Source organism: Protopterus annectens, chromosome 3.part0 (genome assembly GCF_019279795.1).
Source record: "Protopterus annectens isolate FY-2018-M chromosome 3.part0, PAN1.0, whole genome shotgun sequence".
NCBI classification, from domain to species: domain Eukaryota; kingdom Metazoa; phylum Chordata; order Ceratodontiformes; family Protopteridae; genus Protopterus; species Protopterus annectens.
The window spans coordinates 1,104,457,533-1,104,483,243 of NC_056731.1; the positions used below are offsets into that span (position 1 = coordinate 1,104,457,533).

Here is a 25,711-nt window from a genome sequence, read left to right on the forward strand (position 1 = left end):
TCAAGTATCCAAAAACTCAAACATCAAATACAAAGAAAACACCCCCTGCACATTATATATTCCAACTCAAAGCTCTCATGACAGTGAAGAAAAGGGTAAACTTCCCGATCCTCACTGTACCGCAGTCTCCATTCAAAAGCTTTGAGTTTTCAAAAACTTGATCATATAGTCTTTGCCATATGAATTTTGAGTTTCTGAAAACTCAGTCAGCTGATAGAGATCTGGCAGTACACAAATCCTAACCATACTAGCATGGTAGTCATGCTTCTCAAACTAGAAACATCAAAGGCCCATGAAAAGTAGGTACAACTGACCAAAAATTTGGATGCTGATTAACATACAGTTTGCATACATGATCATGTAACCCTACCCACTCCTGTGGAATTGTGGGATACCAACATTCAAATCCAATTTGAAGAACAGACAAAATATTAAACAACAAAAAATATAAGCAGAAGTTTCTTTTTTCTATCCAGTAGTTTATAAAACAATCAGTTCTGGTACCAGATATAAACTGTAGAGAAAACCATGAGACATTAATGCTTTACTACATTTTCCATCTGCTACCCTAGATGCTCTGTCTCAGATAGTCAGATTGTAAGAACACAGAACTATATCCGATGACCTGGATTATCAAACAGAATGTGCTGCACTACTGTACAGGTATATGAACAACTACAAACTAAGTGATTTATTGGTTCTCTAACAAAAAATAAATTGGGAACAGAAACACAAAAATACTACAGTCTCAAGTCAAGCCGATCAACATGAAACAGTCTGCAAGACACACACACACACAAATATATTACTACTACAACTTACCATATCAGATTACTTTTAACAGGGCCTTCTGCAGCTCATGGCTTATGTCACCAGCTATGCCATTATTACAAACATACTGTTGCTTCAGACCAAGCCATGAATATCACTGATACACCTCTGCTAAGTGTCACAAATAACATTAAAAACACTGCACATTTAAAAGTCCACATTGCAATACCAAAAGCAGTGCCACATGATGGTTAAGAGATTAGTGGCGTAAACTATAGTAATTGGAGACATACTAAGTAATGATTTAGTACAACAGTTATAAACACTGCAAAACAAAGCTCTACAGCCACAGTCTAAAATTTCAAGATCACTTCAAAAAGTATTTTAACTTAGCACAACCAAAAACAACAAAGGTACAGCTCAGTCAGTAAGATACTCTTTGTCTCATCTCGACAACTGTGATTTTCTTTCTTTTACAGGGGTTCAGTATTATTAAGTTCGTAGTTGGCTGCGGCGGTGTAGTGGTTAGTGTTGTTGCCTCACAGCAAGAGGCTTTCTGCTTCGATTCTCGGCTGGAGTGCCTTCTTTCTGGAGTCTGCATGTCCTCCTTGAGATCAACTGAACTTTAGAAAGATATCGCAAGTAGGTGCATGTGTGTGTGTGTGTGCCTTCTGTTGTGTGTGTGTGCGCTTTCTGTGAAGGTTGGGTGCCTGGCTGGCAACTCGACACCATAAAAAATCCACTTCCAATCATTTGCAGACTGGTGATCCACTGTGGTGACCCCTAAACGGGAAAAGCTGAAAGACTTTTTTTAGTACTATTAAGTTTGTAATACAAGCATGTGATATTGTTAATCCTCGTTCATTCCTTACGCATGGGTATTGGTTCCGAGCTCAGAACCGAGCCAGCCATTTTCCAAGCTCACGTCTGCTTCAAATTCTCAAGCTAAACTCTTACCCACAATCCCCTCTCTCTGTTACCCCAGATTTCGTTTGCCGCATTGCCATCCGGTCATGTCAAGCTACTTCTCTTGAGCTAAGTACAGTCAATTCTTGTTTAATTGTTGTACAAATTACTTTTCTGTCAGAAAAGTTGATATTTTATTCTCTCTTACCCTATCGCATCTAGCGTTCATAAATTCCTCAGATTTTTCTTTTACCTACTACTTTTACCGCAAGGTATTTTCTCTTTACCATCGTTGGTAATCTTTTTCCCTTTTCTCTCTCATACCTTTGGGTACTCTCTTGTACCATTGTTCGTAATTTTCTATTAATTAATATGGCAGCTAAAAAAGGTAGTCCGGGGTTTAAGTGGTGTTCTGATTGTGGACACAAACTGCCTACTTCTGATGCACACTCTTTGTGTGTTTATTGTTTGGGAGCTTCCCATTTATCTGTTGAACCACCCTGCACTATTTTTGAGAACTTTTCTAATAGAACTTTGTTAGAAAGGAAAAACAAGCTGATACTGAAGGGACTTCTAAAATCTCCCTTTTCAGAGGCTATTTCTGGGTCGGAGGTCTCAACCCCTCCTAAAGCCCATAATAAAATGGATGTTTCTACTAAGGCTAAATCTTTGCCTTCGTCCCTGGCTGGGGACTCTCACCAACCAAAACCTAAAAAGGCTACATTTTTGGTTCCGGAGCTCTCTGTCAGCCTCAGTGCTTTCGGTGCCTAGACCTTTGGCACCAAGGCATTTGGCTCCATTAGTAATTTCGGCTCTGTCCTCTCCTGCAGCCTTCTATATAGGGCTCCTTGGTTCAGACCATTGCCACTGTATCAGCACCAAACGTACAGTCGGTGCAGACCTTGACCGCATCGGCTCCGAGATCTTCCTTGGAACCGAGACCTTCATTGTTGACACCAAGTTTGTTGGTTCTAGCTTCGGCACCAACTCCCACCACTTCGGCACCGATCCCTGTGTTGGTGCAGACAATGACCTTGGCACCGATGACTTCTTTGGTGCAGAGCAGACAACAGTAGTCCAGTCTTTCTCTGCACCGTTGTCCTCGGTGCAGTCAGATGAGATGGGCACCAAGTCTGCCTTTTTTGTGGACAAGCCTGTTTCTCCCTCAGTCTCTGTTAGATCCACTAGAAGCCTTTCCGAACATGATGTGTTGCATCTTGTGGACCAGGCATTCTTGGCCACAGGTATTCCACCCCTCAGGAACTATCCTTCCTTGGGAGATGATCACCCATCACCTAAGACACCTTCTTATTCTTCTCCTTCATTGCCTTTGAAGTCCATGGATATAACACAGTCTTCCCCTTCTGTGGTTCCCTTTATGGATCTCACTAAGGAACTGCAGTTGCCTTTGTGGCATGAAAGTTTTGCTACGACTCAGGATGTCAGCTGTGACATGCATAGCTTGCTGCTCCACAGGCATCCAGGGACTCCGGGTCAGCAGGCTGAGCCACTTAGGGGAGGAGTGCCCCCTGTCCTAGACATTCCTCTTCGGGTGGGCCAGTCTTCCAACTCATGGAGAAGGCTTTTGCTGCTGCTGGCGATACCGGACTGTCTATACCTCCGCCCTCCTCTGGTACACTTGTTTCACAAGTTGCATCTAGCGGACACCGGGTGCAATGGCCGTAGGACATATTCCCTCAGGAATCCCCTTTTCCGTTGTCTTCCTCAGCTTCTCCTGCTGAGGAGGTCCACCAGAAAAGTTTGCGTAAGAGGAAGCACATGGACTCCACAGAGGAGTCCCTCACCGAAGAGACAGATTTCGATGAGGGAAAAGGATCCCCTCGGTCACCCTCTGAGGTATCCCTTGGCAATATCCTCGAAATCCTGAAACAGAGAGGTGACTGGCAGCCCTCTAACCTGACCCCTGAAGAATCTGTGTTCCTGCAGGCCTTTTGCTCATGGCCCCCTACCTCCTGGGTTACTCCACCTGCCGATGAACTTGTCAGGTTCATCGTGCAGTGTGCTTGGAAGGCCCCTGATACCGTCGAAACTATTCCCCGGAGGCCAGATAAGATCTTGTCCCCTCCTGCTTCGGCTCCCCATTGGTCCAAATGTCTTCCAGTGGATGCTTTGGTGGTGGTGGCAGCCGCAACAAAAAAGGATCTGGCAGAAGAAGAAAGCCAGACTGTCCATCCGCATAACAGAGAGTCCCGGGCCCTGGACAGAATAGAGAAGCGCACCTTTGCTTCAGCGACCTTTGCTATCCGGTCCCTGAATTATATGGCACATTTTACCAGGCTTCAAAGGGATCTGGTTTCTGAGCTCTCTGAAACCTTGGCTGGTGCCATGTCTGATGAGGTTCGTGACAAAGTGGCCTCTCAGCTGGCCACCATTGAGTCTATATCTAACTCCTCTATGCGACTAATATCTCACGTATTAGAAGGAGCTGCTAGAGTGGCAGGTTCAGCTGCGGTTTTGAGACGACATGCCTGGATGTGCTTGTGCAACTTCGTGGAACCTTTTAAGTCTTCTTTTCTTAATGCCCCCATTGAGCCCTCCTCGTTGTTTGGGCCCAAAGTTAAAAGCACACTGGCCAGATGTGAACAGGACAGTAAGACTCTTTCTGCCATAGGTGTCCGTTATTCTTCCCCTCAACGTGCTTTCTCCCAAAACCAAACGAGTGGGAAGATATGGTTCAAGAAATCTCAGGGTCCTTTCCGAGACACACAGGCCAAGTTCTCCCCCAGAGGCAGAGGGGGAAACTCATAGGGAAGACTCTCCTTTCGGGGCAGAGGGGGACTGCTGGTCAATCCTACCAGCGCTCCTGAAGAGCGGCCCAGCTTGGTTGGGGGACGTTTCTCCTTGTACCCTTCTGCCAGGCTAACCATCACCACCAATTATTGGGCACAAAGGATTATAACCAGAGGTTATCATATCCCCTTTGATATTTGTCCCGTCCCTTCAAATAATCTTCCCGATGTTCCACCCAGTCAAAGGGAAGAAGCAGCATAGAGATAGAAAAGCTGCTAAGAAAAAGAGTCATCCAAATAGTCCCTCCAGACCAGATAGGATCCGGATTCTACTCAAAACTATTTTTGGTGCCAAAGAAAATCAGGGACTGGAGACCAATTTTGGATCTCAGTGTATTGAACAAGTTTGTGAGAGTACAAAAATTCTGGATGGTCACAATACGGTCTATCCTCCCGCTTTTGGAAAAAGATGATTGGATGTGCTCTATAGAGCTTCAAGATGTGTACTACCACATAAAGGTGGACAGGCCATCAAGAAGATTTCTGCGCTTCTGTGCGGGAGCCAGTCACTACCAGTTCAGGGTACTGCCCTTCGGACACTCAACAACCCCCAGAGTGTTCACAAAGTGCATGGCAGATCTCACAGCTCACTTGCGACTTCAAGGATTCCAGGTGTTTCCATACCTAGATGACTGGCTCATCTCTGCCCCCACCAGACATCTACTGGAAAAAGCCCTGGCATACTCTCTCCTCGCTGCTCAAAGGCTAGGCATAACGATAAACTGGCAGAAATCCAATCTCACCCCATCTCAGTTGACAGAATTCATAGGGGTTATCTTGGACACAAAAAACTGCCAAGCTGCTATTCCAGAGCACAGAATTTTAAGGACAAAGCAACAACTAATTCCAACCTTTTCAAAGGAAAAATCCACGGCTCACTCGGTTCTACAGCTGTTGGGTTCCATGGCAGCCTCCATCACCATTGTTCCCCTGGCCAGGTTTCACATGAGGCTTCTACAGTGGCTACTGCTCACCCAATGGTATCCTTTTCAGCCATGATTCGAGTAAGCCACAGGTTCAAACAGGATTTAAATTGGTGGATGACACACAATCTCTCACAATGGTCCCGGCCCTTCTCCCCCCCAGCAACCCAAGGCCACAGTGACCATGGATGCCTCCTTGATGAGGTGGGGGGGGCTATGTCAGGGACAGACAGTCCAAGGCACTTGGTCCCAACTGGAGGCCCATCTGCATATAAATTTTCTAGAGCTGAGGGCGGTGCTTCTGGCATTGCAAGCATTCCATCCCCTGCTGCCGTCTGGGACAAGTGCGATTCAATCAGACAACATGGCGGTGGTCTAGTACATCAACAAGCAAGGTAGAACCAAATCTTACCCCCTTTGTCGAGAGGCCATAAGGATATGGCAATGGGCGATGGCTACCAACCGTTTTCTTCTAGCAACGCACATTCCCGGGAGCTCCAACGTGATAGCAGACAGACTCAGCAGATGCATTCTTCAACATCACGAGTGGTCCCTGAACCCCTTGATAGCGGCGGAGAACTTCCACCACTGGGGCCGTCTTTGCTGCAACCTCTTTGCATCCCCAACCAACTACAAATGCAGCAACTACTTCACCCTGATTCCCCCCACGGGACAGTCACCCAGGGACGCTCTAGTCCACGATTGGCCTGCGGGTCTTCTTTACGCATTTCCACCCTTTCCCCAGTTTCTGAAGAAAGCCTGGTGGTTGTACAGCAAGGTGATCCTCATAGCACCATATTGACCTTGACAGATTTGGTTCCCCTTCCTTTGGCCTCACCTACTAGATCGGCCATGGATTCTCCATCCAACCCCAGAGTTGATCTCACACCACAGAACCTGATTCATCCCAATCTGAACAGCCTGAAGCTAACGGCTTCGCTACTCCAGTTCCCTTGATTGCCAGGCAGAATGATCTTTCTTTACCAGTACATGATATTCTCATTGCTTCTCATAAGTCCTCCACTAGAATTACTTATCTGAGCAAGTGGAAAAGATTTACCTGTTGGCTGAAAGATAAACAATTAGACCCCTTTTCAGCACCAGTGTCGATGTAGTCTATTGGCCATTTTGAGTCAATTCCTAGCTCTTTTCAGCCCCCTGTAATAAAGCCCGCTTTAGCGCGCTTTTTCGCTTGTATTCAACTCAGCACAGCTCCTCGTGGTGTCCTGCAGAGTTCTACAAGCAGCAGAGAGCAAAAGAGTGACTTTTTCCTGATTTAAGTATTTTTTTCTGGCTTTTTGATTATTTACTGCTTAGCGACTGCATTTTCGCCTGTTTATACAGCTCTGCATTCTATTTAAACTGTTTTTGTGTTGATTAACTGTTTTGCACTTTTAAAAAAGTTATTTGTTGCTTAATTTTACCTGTAGGCTAACACACTCAAGTGCGCTAGCCGTTTAAAAGCATTTACTGTCTGTTTTCTAAAAAAAAAAAAAATAATCTTGTTTTCCCGCCTTACTGAACTAGAATAGTCCAGTCTTCAGAGTTTGCTGATCTCTGGGCTTTGGCTTGGTTCCTGTGCTATTCCATATCCTTATTTGGATAAAGTGAAGCTTCTTTGTTCACCAGTGGGAGTGGGAAGCACTGAGCAGCCTATTTGTCCCTAGAGCAGTGGTTCCAGCCAGAAACTTGTAGTCTATTGGCCATTTTGGGTCAATTCCTAGCTCTTTTCAACCCCCTGCTATAAAGCCCGCTTTAGCGTGATTTAGCACGGAGTTGCCCATAGAGCACCTTCGGGCAGCGCCGGTTAAACAAGGTTAAACTATTTCTGGCTCCGTAAAGTCTGCTGTTCAATTTTTCCCTTAGAATTTCTCTACTTGCAATCTAAACAGTCTATTCTCCATCTCAAAAGCTCAGCACTTGCTCCTAAAGCATTTTTTATATAGGTAAAGTACTTGTATACTAAACAAAGTACTACATTAGCCTAGAATCCACTTGAGTACCCATTTCCCTATAGGTCCCTTCTGACTCAGTTACACAGCAAACTTTTTCACTTTTTCTAGCATGTCGAAGGGTCAGTTGCTAGCGTCCTCTCCTGTTCAGCTGGTGAATCTGGGCATCTTGAGGCAATGTTACAATTGCCTCATGTACACAGACAACCCACTCCTTCTTCCACAAAACACAAATACATGTGAGAGATGCAACTGTATAGCCAAACTGGAGGCTGAGTTCTCTCAACTCAGGACTGGCAAGACCAGACAGGAGGAGAAGGAAACCACGCACACCACAAACCCAGTTTCACATGGAACTATCACAACTGCAAAACAAACACATAAACACACAAAGACATACTCGGAGGCACTGATCAAAAATCTACCAAAACTACAGAGGCCTCCAAAGCAGACACCCAAGCAACTGCCACCTCAAGACATAAGACATGCAACACATAGTTCTCAAAGTCAGTGTGCTAAACAGTCACAGCCCTTAAGGCCAAGCACAATGCCAGACACACTTGTTATAGGTGACTCCATAGTCAGACACACTGACGTCCCACTCACCAGACTGAACAAGGAAAAGATCACAGTAAGCTGCCCGTCAGGCGCTAGAATCCGCCACATAACACAAGCACTCAGGTCACTCCACAGCAAGTACAAGTATGACTCAGTCATTGTCCATGCCGGTGTGAACGACCTGAGGCGTACCTCCCTGGACTACATGAAAAGAGACATAGAGGAGCTCTCAGATTATGTAGCCCAGGCCGGTATGACCCTGACCCTGAGCAGTATCCTACCCTTACCAAGAATGATGCCACAATACAGAGACAAAATGATCAGCTTTAATAATTGGCTTAATTACTGGTGTCATTCTAAGGGGATCCAATGTCTGTCTGCCTGGGATGACATGCTTGACAAGCCATGCTGCTTCAAGGGACAGCTTGCACCTGTCACCCCTGGGCTTCGGATATTGGCAAAGGCTCTTGCCACCCCATAGTGCCTTTTTAGGCAAGGCTCAAATGATAAACCTACCGCCTAGAAAACAAAAATGGAGAAAAACTAAGGGTAATACTGCTCAATGCCAGAAGTCTAAACCTCAAGATGCACGCCCTCGAAGCCCTCCTCAGTATGGAGAACATCGATGTCTGTGCTGTGACTGAAACCTGGTTCAAGGCTCCTGCGAGCACCCCAGCACTATCAGGTTATACCTCATATCATGCGTTCCGGCCCCAAAATCCGGACCGAACCACAAAAGGAGGGGGAGTATCCATATTCATAAAGGATACCCACACCTCCAGGTTAGTGGCAACGTACGAAGCATCGGAGACCATTCAGGTGCAATTAACCATAGGTAAAACTGCCCTACAGTTTGTAGCATGCTACAGACCACCTACTCAAACTCAGGAAACCCACACAGCCTTCCTGAAGACACTGGAGAGTATGAATGTCTCTCCAAACACCATCATATTGGGTGACTTCAACTACCCAAACATAGACTGGGAACATTACTCAAGCCCCAACACCCTAGCCCAAAAGTTCCTGGAGTTCATAAACTCAAATGCTATGGAACAACTAGTCACCATTCCCACAAGAGGAGAAAATATACTAGACCTGATCATCACAAACATGGGGACAAAATGCTCCACACCGGAAGTATATCCCTCATTGGTGAAATCAGACCATAAATTAATCTCATTGGAGATCCACATCCCGCCCCCACCCCCAGCAAAAAAGACCACAGTGAAGAACTTCTCAAAAGCAAACTTCACACTTCTTAAAACTGGAGTGGTATCCTTCAAGGCCCCCGAGCCAGTGGAAACCACAACCCACGCTGCTGAAACCCTTACAAATGCCTTCTACGAGCACCTCCAGGAATATATGGATCAAGCAATCCCTAATAAAATCAAGACCCTTTCCACCAAAGGCAGGCGCCCGGTCTGGTGGACCCCAGCCATAAACAAACTCTACAACAGGAGGAGAAAGCTACTACATGACAGAGCAAAATCCCTAAAAGGGAAGGCATCTCTGATCAGTACTAGCAAAAAACTACGATCACTCATAAAATCATCCAAGGCCAACTTTGAGAGAAAAATCGCTAATGACACAAAAGACAATCATAAGGCCTTCTTTAGCTATGTTAGAAACCTGGGTGGAAACTCCCAGATATGCTCAGAATTAGTCCAAAATGATAAAAAAATCACTGATCCCACAGACATTGCCAACATACTGGCAGACAGGTTCAGTGCAAATTTCTCCCCTCCCCCCCCAAAAGGAGAAATATCTATCCCACCAGAGTCTAGCCTCCCAAACATCTCAGATGCCCAGGTGAGAGCTGCTCTCTCTAAAGCAAAAAAACACAGCATCAATGGGACCGGACGGTGTCCCCGGCTGTGTGCTACGAACTCAATGAGGAACTAAACCCACACATAAGGCTGCTGTTTAATCTTAGCCTTACTACAGGATGCACTCCAAAGAATGGCGACGGCAACTGTGGTCCCACTCCACAAAGGCGGTGCTTCTACGGACCCTGGAAATTACCGCCCCATAAGCTTGACGAGCCTTGTCTGCAAAGCTATGGAGAGGATCATAATGGAACTCATAAATAAAGACATTGGGGACCTACAGACACTGGATCCTACCCAATTTGGCTTTGTCAAGGGCAGATCCTGCCTCTTGAACTTGGTCGACTTTTTTGAAACAATCACTAAGGCCATTGATGAGGGTAAGGCAGTTCACACAGCCTACCTTGACCTAGCAAAAGCGTTGACACAATACCCCACTCGGGCATCATAGAAAAGCTCACCAGCTTAGATGTAAACCCATATGTCACAAGATGGGTTGCAAACTGGCTCAAGGGCAGAACACATAGGGTTAGAGTTGCTGGTGCCATGTCAGACTCTAAGCCGGTCACGAGCGGTGTCCCACAGGGCTCAGTCCTGGGCCCCCTCTTGTTCGGCATTTATTTTTCTGAAGTGCAGGCAAACATAGGGGGATTGTGGCTGACAAAATTTGCAGATGACTGCAAACTGGGCACCATAATTGACACTCCATCAGACATAGACATCCCCCAGAGAGGTCTCATAGAAATGGATAACTGGTGCCAGAGCCATGGCCTTAAGCTAAATGCCAAAAAATGTATAGTCATACCCTTTGGGAAAAACAAGGTAACCCCTAATTACCACATAGGTGGTAATCCATTAAACATGGAAGAAGTTATCAGGGACCTGGGGACCCAAGTTGACAGTAACCTCTCTTTTGACACTCACATTGCCAAAGTGGTTAGGAAGACCTTCTACATTGCCCACCTGATCATGAAGGGATTCACATCCAGATCAGGAGAGGTCATTGTACCCCTGTACTCTTCACTTATCAGACCAATGATTGAGTACAATGCCCCATTGAATGTACCTTACCCGACACCTGCAGCAGTTGGAAAGACCCCAAAAGTTCCTCACCAAAAGGATAAAGGGGCTCAAACATATGTCATACGATACCCGACTGAAGAAACTCCAGCTCTATTCAGTCGCATACCATCTGCTCAGAGGTGATCTGTGCCTGACATACAAGGCCATGTCCAACCCGGAATTAATGGACATGCTCCACCTCAAAAAATCCAAATCCACCAGAGCCACGAGAGCAAGAGACTTAAACCTCAACACGGATATAAATAGGACGTGCTGGAGGGACAGATTCATCACCCAGAGACTCCCTACACTATGGAACAGAATCCCAGTCCATGTGAGGCAGAGCCCCTCACTGACTCTGTTCAAGAGAAATCTTGACGAGTGGATGGGAGATCGTAGGTTTACCCCGGGAATCATCTCTGTGTCACTGCTGGACAAAGGCACAGCAAACTAATGGATATAGTATTCTCATCCTAAGGGGTGGTGAAAGCCACACACACTCTGGCTGGGCTTATAAATGCCCTAGGGCAGATAGCCTAGTATGAACCTATGAACCTATAATACTAGACTATCTGGCCGACCTGTTTCAATCGGGTCTATCGGCCTCTACCATTAGAGTTCATTTGGCTGCAATTTCTAATTTTCATGAGGGTGTTCAAGATTCCTCTCTTATGTTCCATAAATTGTGCAAGACCTTCATAAAAGGTGTGAATCATCTAAAGCCACCTTTTAGAGAACCTATTCAACCATGGGATTTATCATTAGTTCTACAAGCTCTGACAATGGCACCTTTCGAACCAGCCTCTTCTTACAACCTCAAGTATTTGTCATGGAAAACCTTGTTTTTGGTCGCTATTACTTCTGCCAGACGTATTTCTCAACTCCAAGCTTTATGTATCAAGAGTCCATACTTGATTTTTCATAGAGATAGAGTGTCTCTGAGAACTAATCCGTCATTTCTGCCTAAAGTGATCTCTGAAATGTCAATTAATCAAGCCATTGAATTGCCAGTTTTCTTTTCCAATCATTCAAACAGAGGAGAGTATTGCCTGCATACCCTAGATATACACAGGCAAATCCATTTTTACTTAAACAGGACTAAACCTTTTCGTAAATCTGACCAGTTATTTTTGGCCTTTTCTGGACCTAGATTAGGATCTGCTGTTGCTAAGGTCACATTAGCTAGATGGTTGAAGGACTGTGTGACCTTTATTTATACACAACGTAGTATCTCGTTGCCTACTACCATGAAAGCTCATTCAACAAGGTCTGTGGCAACTTCTGCTGCCTTCCATGCAGAGCTTCTTTACATGACATCTGTGCAGCTGCAACTTGGGCTACGCCTCATAACTTCATCAATCATTACAAATTGGATTTGGCCTCCAGGGGAAGAGCATCTTTCGGTTCTATGGTGCTCAGGAATGTCCTTCCATGAGAGCCTCCCTGGAATAGAGGTAGCTGGGGACTCTGTCCCATGTGTAATGAATGAACGAGGATTAACAATATCAGATGAAGTTATGTCTTACCATAACGTTCCATCTGTATTGTTGATCCTCGTTCAGTCATTACGACCCTCCCTTCTTCCACCTCCTGTGGTTTCTAGTGGATCTCACCATCCAGTTCTCTTAGGTTATTTGACCAGAGGTAGCCTCTACCTTCTTTAACTTGCAAACTCAATCTGAGGTAACAGGGAGAGGGGGGATTGTGGGTAAGAGTTTAGTTCAAGAGTTTGAAGCTGACGCAAGCTTGGAAAATGGCCAGCTCGTGTGCAGCCAACGTTTGCTAATATTACAATTCTGACTGCCTGCTATGATGATTATGCTATATCCTGTAAACTTCTTTGCAGTAAGTTAAGCCTAATAACAAAGGTTTAATGTTTATTTATTTGATAACTCAGTATTTTCAGAGAAACAGATTAATTAAAATTAATTGAATGAGTGCTATTGTAAACACCAGATTCTTAGTGTTTTGTGTTATTTTACTGGAGTGATGCCAGCTACTCAAGTTGCATAAATTCCTTCCTACTAAAAAAAGTTTTTCTTTTAAAAATGAAAACTGCAAATTATTTGAAAATAAGTTTGAAATGAATGGCTGTAAGAGATTAGCAAAGACTGAATCACAAGCTGTCCCATTCCTTATCCCTACATACTGACCTCATGCTTAGAGGATATTAACAGTAATGTCCACCTGACTGCTACACTTCCAAATTCACTCGCCATCCTTTCCCGATGTTGCTTTAGAGCAGTGGTTCCAAAACTTTGTAAGCAGGAGGACCCCTTTTGTAAAGGAAAAATTTTGGTGGACCCCTGTATTTTGGATTTTTTTAGACTGATATTAATTAGTAATTAATATAAGTAAAGCAACATTTGAATTTTAAAAAGTAATTTTTATTTTAAAGGATTATGAATTAAATAGACTCCAGCTTCCAAAACTGTCTGATGAGCTAAACATGCACTTGTGTTAATTTTTAGAATGAGTAGTAGTGCATGATTAAGGCACTTCCAAATATTATTAACTGTCATAGGTTTTCTTAAACATTTCTGTGAATATTGCTAAGTTACGTTGAAAACACAAAATCAGGCACCAGGGCCAATAACTGAACTCCGATCAACGGGCTGTAGTGAAAGCTATAGCTGTTGTGAAAGTAAATTTCAACACAGCAATAAAACTAAAAAACATCAAATTGCTAGCATACCATCTCTGAAACAGATCCCAAAAATCACGTTTAAGCTTAGTTATGAATTAGAAACCTAACTAACCAACCAAAACAATTCCCCCATTTGAAGCAAACTACTAATTAATGTATAAACAATGTTACATGTGCAACTAAAAATAATTGTCATTTCTACTTAGATCCAATGTACCACTGCTCCTGTCTGCAGTATTTGGACATGAAAGAACCCACAACAATAAATAATGCAACTTGCAGCCAAATTAATAGTATGAGTAAGGAGCTGGGTGAATTGGCATACAGTTAAGGGAAATGAAGCCTGCTTTACTAAGAGCCTTATTTAAGCTGAAAAAATAGGAACAAAGAGAAATGACTTTAACAAGATACTCATTGAAGCACAAATGTGAAATAAGAAAATGGTTTCCTGGTATCCAGCATTGTGCCAGTAATGAAGAACTCAAATGATTCCCACTGCATTACTTTTATCTGCAAGTCTTCCACAAAGAAAAAGTTGCAGCCTTTTCCAACAACTACAAGTGTATAAAAAAAGTGCTTTACAATAAATATTAAACAAGAGTGAATTAAAAAAATCTAGCCCAGTGATATAGTGTCCAAAAAAGTCACCATTTGGAGAAGAGTATAATCGAAAAAAAGCTTCAGTCTCACTCATTTCTTCATTCATTAAGTGTTTTTGTTTTAATTAAGAATATTGTATGCAAACATCTGTACTCTACTGTTCATAGGTTCATAGGTGTGTACTAGGCTAATGGCCCTGGAGCCTTTACAAGCCTAGCCCATTGAAGTGCCCTGCCATCGTGCCGCCCAACATTCATTCCCAGTGCCTCTGTCAAGTAGAGCCACTGCAAACATCCCCGGGGTGAACTTTCTATTTCCCATCCACTCATCAAGATATCTCTTAAAGAGGGCCAGTGAGGTGCTCTGCTTGACATGTATGGGAAGTCTATTCCAGAGCATGGGCAGTCTCTGGGTTATGAACCTGTCCCTCCAGCATGTTCTGTTGATTGTGGTAATGGGGTTGAGGTTTCTGGAGCATGTGAGGAAGGATTTGGATTTCTTTCGATGTAGCATTTTTAACAGAGCTGGGTCAGACATGGCTTTGTAAGTCAAGCAGAGATCACCTCTTAGTAGATGATATAAGACAGAGAATAGCTGGAGTTTTTTTAGTCTGCCCATGTAGGACGTGTTTAAGGCCCTGGATCCTCTTTGTGAGGTACTTTTGTGGCCTTTCCAATGGTTGCATGTGTCTAATGGGGTACATGCCAAATGGGGCATTATACTTGATTATTGGCCTAATGAGAGTAGAGTAGAGAGAGATGATGACCTCTTTCTTCCTGGATGCAAAACTCTTGGTAATGAGATGTGCCACATAGAAGGACTTTCTGACCACAGTGGCAGTGTGGTGGTCGAAGGAGAGGTTGCTGTCAACCTGTGTCTCCAGATCTCTTATAATGCCTTCAGTGTTCAGTGGGCTCCCATCAATGTGGTAATTAGTGGGAACTGAGTTTTTCCCAAAGGGGATGATGATGCATTTTTGACATTAAGCTTAAGGCCATGGTTTCGACACCAGTCATTGGTCTCAGTGAGGCCTTTCTGTAGGATGTCTATATCACTTGGGGAGTTAATGGCTCTCAGCTTGCAGTCGTCTGCGAACTTGGTCAGCCAGAGTCCCTCTGTGTTGGCCTGGACTTTTGAGAAGTAGATGCCAAACAGGAGAGGACACAGGACTGATCCCTGTGGGACTCCACTTGTGACTGGTCAGCAGTCTTACTTGGAGTCCGCTACTTTCACACTGTGGGTTCTATCCATGAGCCAATTTGCAACCCACCTAGTGATATAGGGGTTGATGCCTAGTTTGGTGAGTTTATCAATAATTCCTGACTGTATGAGCTGCCTTGCCATCATCCACAGCTCTGGTAACTGACTCAAAGAAGTCAACCAGGTTGAGCAGACATGATCTACCTTTCAAAAAACAAATTGCGTGGGATCTAGAGTTTGGAGCTTCCCTTTATCCTTGTTAATTAGGTCCATGATGATGCGGTCCATAGAATTACATATCAGACTTGTCAGGCTAATGGGACAATAATTCCTAGAGTTTGTAGTTGCTCCCCCTTTATGGAGAGGGATGACTGCAGCAGTGCACCATTCAGTAGGGACAAAGCCTGAGGTGAGGCTGTGATTGAACAGGGCACACAGATGTGGTGCCAGTTCACTTTGTAGTTCATGTAGAACACATACAGTGATATTGTCAGGTTCCATGGAAACTGTATTCTTGGCCTTAGACAGTCCAGCTTTAATGTGTGCTGCAGTAATGCTGGGTGCCTGGCATTCCTCCAGTATTGTGATTGGTCCTTTAGGGGGGAGAGAGGGGTAAAGTTGGCACTGAATCTGTCAGCCAGTATGTTGGCAATATCTGTTGGCTCAGTATAGGAGGTACCATTATGCAGTAACTCAGAGCAAACCTGGGTACTGCTGTGGAGATTCTTGATATAACTATAGAAGGCTTTTTGGTTGTTTAGTGTCTGCTGCAATTCTGCCTTCATAGCTGGCTTTAGAAGTTTTGATGAGGGATCTCAACTTTTTGTTGAGACTAATAAGGGAGTTTTTCTAGTCTTGGGACTTCACCTTTTTCTGCAACAGTTTCTTCCTTCTGTTGTAGAGTTTATTAATGGCAGGGGACCACCAGATTGGCTTCCTTTTTTTTGGAGGAGTGCGTCTTGGTTCTGTTGGGTATGGCTAGTTCCATACATTTATGTACGTGTTAGTACAGTGTACTGGTGTATGATTCGGCAGTCATGCATCTATTTTCCATTGACATGGGTGTCGTGAAGTTAACCACCTCTGTTTTTAGCAGCCCAAAGTCAGCTTTGGAGAGATTTTTCATGGTGGTTACCTTTGTGCGGGGTGTGGGTGAGATGTGGATTTCCATGGTGATTAGTTTGTGGTCATATCTAACCAGGGAGGAATTGACTATTGGTGTAGAGCAACGGTTGCCCATGTTAGTAATAACCAGGTCAAAGATGTAGCTTCCTCTAGTGGGGGTAAGAATGGGGTCTATATTAAATTCTCGAAAGCCGACAATGTCGAATCTGACATTGTCGACACAAGAATAGTGAAACTGCAGAACATCCAACAAGTAAATGGAAATTTCTGTAAGGGGAGATTTCCATTTACTTCAATGTAGTGCAGTCTCGGAGTTGGTATATTTAAGTAGCGGGGGTGTGGGGGGCTTGCCCCCCTGCCTACACCATTTAGTTTTTTTTTTGTTGTTTTTATTTATTATTTTTTTTCTGAACCTTCAATGTTTTAACAGCTCGATCACTAAAGGTCGACCTTTAGTGATTCGAACTGTTAAATATTCGATGTTCAAATATAGACCCATAAGAATGAGCTGGTCGAGGGCATTGAATTGATGAATTCCAGGAAGCGTTTGGCCAATGTATTGATGCATGAGTAGTTTTCCCAGTTGATGGAGGGGTAGTTGAAGTTAAAGCAATGTCTTTCAGCTTTTTCCAGTTAGGAGTCGCCACAGTGAATCACTGGTCTGCAGAAGGCAGTGGATTTTTATGGAGCCAAGTTGCCAGCCCAATGCCCAACCTTCATGGAATGCACACCAACATGCACCTACATGCATGTCTTTAAAGCTCACTCAGTCACAGGGAGGACATCCAGACTCCACACAGAAGGAACTCCAGCCGACAATCGAACTCAAGAATCTCTTGCTGTGAGGTGACAATGCTAACCGCTACACCACCACAGCCTCTAAATCATCAGCCCTTGCAAATCTTGAACCCAGGACCCTTCACACCATAGCAATTTACCACTAAGCCATCTGAGCTTATGGTAAGTTTACTTATACAACCATACTGTTTATTATTGTATAAAACATTTTAACTGTTTCAAATCAAAAGTCATTGAAGAGTGGATGCTTTAACATTAGCATGTTAAACATTTTTGATATGTTTTATGTATGCAGTAAAAAGCCCACAGACTTAACAGGTAAATAGTAAAAGCAAGCAAACAAATGATTAAACAAGGTCTGCCTCATATCTTTATAATAGCATGATAGACACAAGAGCTGTACATATGTTGATAATAGTGTGCTAAAAAACATCAGAGTTCTGATAACATACTTAAAAATCTTGAGTAGGAACTTTGCTCAGTATTATGACTTCCCTCTTGCAGTGAGAAGTCAATATGATACAAGGTGATTCTCAAACTTAAAGGTAATAAGTTTAGAATTAAAATCAACTCCTATTTGTTAATGCAAAGAAGATTCCACTCAATACGCTATTGATGTATTGTCTTTAATATTAAAGTGTCCAAAAGGGATTGTCATGCATATGAATGTCAGATGCAGAAAAGTAAATTGTGTGTAGGTATTACGTTCCAAAGAAGCATCAAAGAAATGTAGATAATGAGGTTCAGGTTGCTGATGTTAATGACACACTGTATAAGGTTATTTGACTCTTTAATACAGGTTTATGGATTCCTTACTGCAGATCAGATGTTCTTCATGTTTCACTGTTGCAGTCATCACCTGTGGTTTATCCCGGCTGTGGTAGCCCTTGGTCTGCCCAAATACCAGAGTCAATGTTTTTCTGCATCGCAAGTTCTGCTGTTGCTTGCTGCCTAATGTCAGGTCATCATTGCTGTAAAAGAAGGAAGCCAGCACCATTACATCAGTCTTTCTTGCTGTGGAGCTCGTAGCAGAAGCAGTTCGTAAATGTGCCGGTTGGTCGCTACCAGAGTTTGAATTACAGCTGAAAACTTCTAAAGCTAAGTACCCTGTTGGGGATCCCTTTTTCTTGCACTAACCGATGTCAGAAAAAGTTAACAGTTGTCTCACATGTGCAAAGCAAATACCACACCCGAGACTTTTATTCATATTGCGTCACTTGTTTAGGCCCAGACCACGACGTCCCCCATTACCGGTTCTGTGCCCTCTTTAACGTGAGAACAATTCGTCGTAGAGCTCTTATTGTAGCCAGATATTTTTGTCTTCTGTCTTCACATTCCAAAATGGCATCCATCAGCCAACTGTAGACATTCCAAAAAAAATGTAAGGATAAAGATAGAGACAGACCACACAAGGCTAAGCCTTCTAATGACTCTACTGCTAAGCAGGTCGTCAGTTCTCTTAATTTCACTGAGACACTTTGCAGCCCCTGATGCCCGATTTCATACCTTTCCAGGCCTCTACTGAGACCCTTTCAGAGTTCAGTATGCCGCAGAAATCTTCTTCGTCTTCTGAGCCTTTGATTGGGTCCGAAGCCGCGATGCAGGCACCGGCTTTTGAGGAGGTTTTTTGCACTACTGAATCTAGATAAAAAACAACATGTTTTCCTCCAACTACCATTTCTCTCAGACCAATGGATACTCTTAGGCCTAGAAGCAAGGCCACTCCTAGGAAAACTACCTCTAGCCACCATTTTACTCCTGCTCCACCACCCCAAGCTCAAATGCTTAAAACGGCCAAGGATCTTATCACCCTTATTAGGGGTAGTCAGGCCACACCTTCTAAAAGGAAAATAGACCTTTCTCCTGAAATACTCACAGAGCAGCATTCTGAGGAGTCTGATTATTCAGATTTTGAAGAGGAACAGCAACCTCTGACTGCTTATGAGGATTCAGATGTAGAAGAATCCATTCCTTATGCCTCCCCACCAGAAGATCTTTCCTTTGGGGGAAACCCTTCCCACCCTCAGGGAACATTTCCACTGGGAATCTTAGGAATTCCCTCAGTCTAAGAAAAGACTAAGAGTTTCTAGACCTGCCCAGCACAGACCCTTGGCCATCCCTCCAATCTTAGAGGTGGTTGATGATGTCTTCCATGAATCCAGCTTAACTCCTGACGCCCTCCCACCTGCTCCCAGAAAACCTGACGGGTATTACAGAGTACCAGATTCTCACAAATACCTGTACAGAAATTATGCTGCAAACCCGGAGGTCATTACACAGGGACCATAAGGAGCTAAGGCTAGTTCTGCAAAGAATCCTATTCCTTCTGACAAGGAGTCCAGAGCTCTGTACAGATGGGGTATAAAAGTATACACCTCTGCAACCTTAGCTAACAGAGCAATCAACTGTCAGTTCCACATGTTAAAATATCAACAGCACACTTTGGAACTATTAAAACAAAATATTTCTACCTTTCCTGACTGTGGCAATTCGAAAGAGTTAGCAGATTTACTGCACTCTACTTGTCAAGTGGCTAAACACTCATTACACTGTGGATATGACACCCTAGAAGCCTCAAGCAGGGCAGCAGTGTCAGGATCTGTCATTAGGAGACATGCATGGTTAAAGGAACAACCTCTCCCTGATCATGTCAAATCTAAATTACTTGATGCACCCTTGGATAAGGATCACTTGGAGTAAAAGCGGAAGAGGTGCTTAAAAAGATGGAAGACAAAGCAAAATCTATGCAAACAGTAAAATATTTCCTGTAGGTACAACCTCCTAGGTTCAACAGGAATTTTTCCTCAAACAACTGGTCTTTTCCTGCACCTAGCAGACAGGGACAAGATAAGCCCCACAGGGACAGACCACCCAGACTCCTATCCTAGGGACAGCAGAGAACCAAACAGTGGACCACTTCCACTCCAAAGGCAGGGAGTTCTAAGCCATCTCTCTATGGCAAAAACTCTCAATGATCCCCCCTCCCCCTCTGCCCTCTTTTCACTCACCAAAAACTAGGCGGAAGGCCCTCCCTCTGCAAAGAAAGTTGTCTTTCTGTAACAAAGGACCAATGGGTCTTTAAGATCATTTTTCAGGGATACAAATTCTCCTTCAACAAACTCCCAAATCTAAAAGGTTACCCAGATTTACCTCCAAATCAGTGGGCAGAGTCATCAAAACAAGTCCAAGCTCTCATATCCCAAGGGGCAGTAGAACCTGTCTCCTCAGATCAAACAGGCAAAGGTTTTTATTCTAGACCATTCCTTGTTCCCAGAAAAGAGGGCACTCGCTGCCCCATCCTGGATCTATCCATTTTGAACACCTTCCTGGTGGTCCCCAAATTCAAAATGTTAACTTTGCAGCAGCTGCTGCCTATGCTGACAAAAAATGCCTGGTTAGTTACCCTAGATCTAAAAGATGCCTACCTCCACATCCCCATAAGGGAATCCTGCAGGAAATTCCTTTACTTCAGAGCAGGCTCACAACACTTTCAGTTATCTCTGCTACCCTTTGGCCTATCTACTGCTCCCAGGGTATTCACCAAATGCTTAGCCCTGGCCATAGCCTTTTGAAGACAGAAAAATATACAAATTTACCCTTATCTGGATGACTGCCTCATTCAGGCAGACTGCAAAGAAAATCTCCTCTAGGACCTCCTCTTTGTCAAAATCCTCCTAACCTTCTTAGAGTACACCATCAGTGAGAACAAATCAAGGCAAACACCCTCCAGGAAGATCATTTTCTTGGGAGCACTGCTGGACACAGCATGCCAAATGGCCTTCCTATCCCCAGAAAAGCAAAGCTTCCTGCTTCTCTAGTTTACCCATCTGGCTTCTAGAGGACATTCCTGCTAGCCTTGGGGCTTCACATGAGAAAACTTCAGTGGTACCTAAAGAACCTTTGGTGTCAGCACTCTCAACCTCTAGAGACCTCTCTCCCTCTGATCCCCTGTATAAGGGCTGAGTTTCTCTGGTGGGCAGGGTCCTGTGCCCAGAACAAGGGTCTTTCCTTCACTCTCTGCCCAACCAGGCTGACCATAACCACTGCCTCAGACACAGCTTGGGGCGCTCACCTTGAAGGCAGGTGCACCCAAGGTCTTTGGGATGCCCAGCACCTTCCCTTATACATCAACCAGAAGGAAATGATGGCAGTACAAAAGGCTCTGACATCCTTCAAACCCCATCTCAAGCCCGGGGTTCTCCCTATCAAAACAGACAACTCCACAGTAATGTGGTACATGAACAAACAGGGAGGGACCCAATCTTACCCTTTGTGCAGGCTAGCCATGAACCACTGGCTGACAGCCTCTTCCATGGGACTACACCTGATAGCCCAGTACCTACCAGGGATCAACAACACCCTTGAAGACCACTTATGCAGAAACTTACTGGACCCCCATGAATGGCAGCTCCACAGAAAAATCTTTTTACAAATCAGTCAGGCATGGGGGACTCTGGAGATGGATCTCTTTGCTTCGCATCTCAACCATCAGCTGAAAAAATTCTGCACCAGGGAGTATCACCACCTAGCGTGGAAGGTGGATGCCTCCACTTTCCCCTGGAGCACCCTCTTTATGCACGCATTCCCTCCTCTGCCTCTTATTCCAAAGTAACTGATCAAAATAAGGGAGGAGAGATAAAAGGCCATCCTCATTGCTTCAGATTGAACCAGACAACATTGATACCTCTTACTGTGCAGCCTGACCTTACAGCTTTCCAGGCAGATTCCCCTAATCTCAGACCTTTTAACTCAGGTAGGGGGGAATGCTGCACCCAGACTTGCAGACTCTCAAACTTTCAGCTTGGCAAATACTCTAAAGGCAAACAAGGGGCCCCTGTTAAGCAAACATGTCATAGACATTATCACAGAGGCCAGAAGGCCCAACACCAGAAAATCTTATGCAGGAAAATGGAAAAGATTCTGCTTCTGGAGTCAGTCCAGAGGGGTCACTACCTCACAACCTTCCATCCCTCTTATCCTGGATTACCTAGCGGAGCTTCTTAATAGTGGCCTCTCCTTCTCCTCTATTAAAATCCATGTCTTAGCCATTTCAGGTAATTTTGATACAGAACAGTCCCTATTCTCCCATCCTTTGATTAAACAATTCCTCAGAAGGGCTTCTAATATCAGACCTCCCAGAAGCCCACCCACTCCAGCCTGGGACCTGAATTATGTTCTGGAAAAACTAATTTTACCACCCTTCGAACCTGCTGCTTCAGCAGAACTAAGATACCTCTCCTGGAAGACTGCTTTTCTCCTAGTTATCACCTCAGTCAGAAGGGTTTTAGAACTTCAGGCACTGATGGCCATTGAGCCCTTCATAATCTTCCATGCAGACAGGGTCTCCCTGAGGACTAATCCCTCCTTTATGCCCAAGGTGGCATCTAATGTAACTCTCAACCAGGCCATACATCTACCCACCTTCTTTCCTAACCTTCAAAACAAAGGAGAAAGAATTCTGCACTCACTAGATGTGCACAGACAGCTCAGATACTATCTGGACTGTACTAAACCCTTCAGGAAAACAGACCAACTACTTGTCAGTTTTGCCCCAGGGGCAGAGGGGAAGCCCATTTCCAAACGGATATCACACTATATCGATTTCTGCTACAGATTGCATGGGAACCCCCCCCCCTCCCAAGTCTGTTCGAACCCATTCCACTAGGGCAGCCTCCACTTCCACAGCATTCCTCAGAGGAGTTCCCACCAGGGACATCCTGGAACCTGCCACCTGGACTTCTGTCCATACCTTTACCAAGCATTACCACCTACCTCTATTTTCTAAGGTTAGGGCAGGGTTTGCCTCTGCACTTCTGCAGAGCATGCTGACCCATTCCTAGGTCTCTTACTAATCCTACCACCCCTCTCCTCAGCTTTGGGAATCCTCCCACAGGTGATGACTGCAACAGTGAAACATGAAGAACATAGTACAGTTGTGTACACTTACCATAAATTCAGATGTTCAAGTGTATTCACTGTTGTAGTCCTGGTTTCCCACTCTCCTTTTCCCTTATATATTCTTTCTTTCTTTCTTTAGGGAAACATAGGTTTCTAATGGTGGCTTTTAGCCACCAGGTCCACTTTAGCATATTTACTTGGGCCTCTGACTGGTTAGGGCAAGAAAAACTGATGTAATGGCGCTGGCTGCCTTCCTTTATAGCACTGACGACCTGACGTCTGGCAGCAAGTGACAGCAGCCGATGAAGAAAATCATTGACTCTGGTATTCGAGCCGGCCGAGAGCTACCACAGCAGGAATAACCCACAGGTGATGACTGCAACAGTGAATACACTCAAACATCTACATTTATGGTAAGTATGCACAACTGTATTTTCACTCTTCCTTCAAGTGCTAATGTTTGTGCTCAATTTTGACAAAGTACAAATAGCACTTTCATTGACAGAAACTTCTAAATTACAGATTACTAAAAAGAAAGGGGTTAGATGATACATCACTTTCTAACTGAAGTCAAGGCATTACACAGATCTTCAGAGGTCACTACAAAAGCACATAAACCTGTGCTTTACAGAGTAGCCTGACATACAAACAAGAGTACTTTACTTTGTGAAAGAGAAATCAGCCTTCAATAGTTAAAATGTACCAAAATTAATAATACTAATGCACATATTTTAGTTGAAAGACAGACATAGTCATTGCATTTTAATCTGTTTGCGAGTGTGAGAGCATGTGCATGTTTGTGGGTGGGTGTGTGAAATGGACAGAGATTTTGGTGTGCTTACCTTCTGCTGACATACTAACAAAAATTGCTTTACGTTTCTACATGGTGTAATGTAGAGAGGGTTTCCGATCAAAATACATTTCAATTAAAATGTAAACAATAATTATTTGTTTATTTCAATAACTGTGCGATGGATGATGTTTCTTTTCCACCAAGTCTAAAATATCAGGTTCAGTATTTGACAGGTTTATTTTTAAATCCAGCTCAACATTCAGTCTATTTGCTGTTTATTTTTTAGGTAAAGTAACATGGAAAAGGTTTGCTCGCACAAATATGTAGAAGAAAATGGAAATAATTTCTGGAGAGCTTTGTCTGCTAATCTTGGAGAAATGTTTCTTACTGACAACCAAAAGTCAGAAAGACTGTTTAGTTTAAAAACAGTTTTTAAAGAACCATCACCTGACAGCTGTGCTAAATCATCTTGTTCTTGGGTTGTGAAATCGTTGATTTCATCTATTTTTTCACAACTGAATGGATCTCTGATCCAGTTTTTATTGCATTGTGGTGGAGGAAAATAAAATCTAAAGGTTTCTCTTAAACCTCTCAAGTGTTCAGTGAATAATTTTACTTTTTTTGGATCTACTTTTTGTTTGGCACTTTGTACAAAGTCAAATAAAGTTGAAAATAAATCAAAGACATTCATTTTCAGTCGATTTTCCCATAATTCTATTTTTTTATTATAGCTTCCATTTTATTTTCAACTTTAAAAATGTCCGCAGTAGTTCCTTGAAGATTGAAGTTTAATTTGTTCAAGTAGCAGAAAACATCAGCTAAATATGCAATCTTTACTAACCAAGAAAAATCATTCAAACATTCTGTTAAAGGGAAACTTTTTTATCAATTAAAAAACTCTTACTTCATCACAAATTTCAAAAAAGCGATTCAAATCCTTCTCATGAGGCAACCAATGAACTTCAGTATGTAATTATGATGGCTTCCCATTTCTTCACACAAACTTGAAAAATCCAATTATTCATCAGGCAAGCCTTAATCATCTTTACTATAGATACTGCTTCATCAAATGTTGTTTTTAAATCAGTTGGCATTTTTCAGGCAGCAAGTGATTCACGAGTGCTACAGTGTGTCCAGATTGCATTTGGTGTTTCCTTTTTAATCAAACTTATCATGCCTTTTATTGTTCCAGTCATAGCTCACCACCATCGCTGTAAATTCCAAGACATTTTGACCAAGTTAGCTCATTCATTTTTATAAAATCATTTAAGCAAGTGAAAAGTACTTCCCCAGTAGTGTGAGTGGAAAGAGACTTGCTAAATAAGAAATCTTCATTAAATTTGCCATCAAATTCTTACTGAATTTAAACAAGTAAATTAGCATTGTTACAAATATCCGTGTATTCATCAGCTTGTAATGAAAAGTACTGACTTTTGTATACATCCAGTCAGTCGATGTAAATTATTGTTAGACATTTCTGTAATTAGGAACACTAATTGTAGTATCTGATGATAAAATTAACTGTAACTTTTGGCAGCTTTATTCCCCACCATTCGCATAACCATTATTTTTGTGGCAGATAGAATCAAATTATCGGCAAATGTATGGAATGTTCCTGACTTCGCAATTAGAAGAGATACTTCATATGATGCTGTAACAGCTTGCTCATTATTGCTATTACTTGTGGTTTTTCTTATAACTTTTTGATTTGTTTCCAATTCTTTCAGTTTCATTTGGAAAAAATCAATTGACTTGCCAGTATATTGTTTATGCTTTGAATTAAGGTGACGCTTAAGCTTTGATAACACTTCGTAACAAATGACATACAAAGGTTTATCCACA

At 43.3% G+C, this 25,711-nt stretch overlaps 1 protein-coding gene across 1 annotated transcript in view; it reads left to right on the forward strand.

Moving 5' to 3' along the window:
* The window catches only part of RIPK1 (receptor interacting serine/threonine kinase 1), a 1,251,693-nt gene extending 1,227,283 nt beyond the window's left edge, over nt 1–24,410 (forward strand). Inside the window, exon 15 of the mRNA XM_044065340.1 lies at nt 24,156–24,410. Within this exon, the coding sequence (XP_043921275.1) occupies nt 24,156–24,196 (41 nt within the window). The 3' untranslated portion in view covers nt 24,197–24,410. The remainder of the gene's footprint in view (nt 1–24,155) is intronic.
* The last annotated feature ends 1,301 nt before the right edge of the window (nt 24,411–25,711 follow it).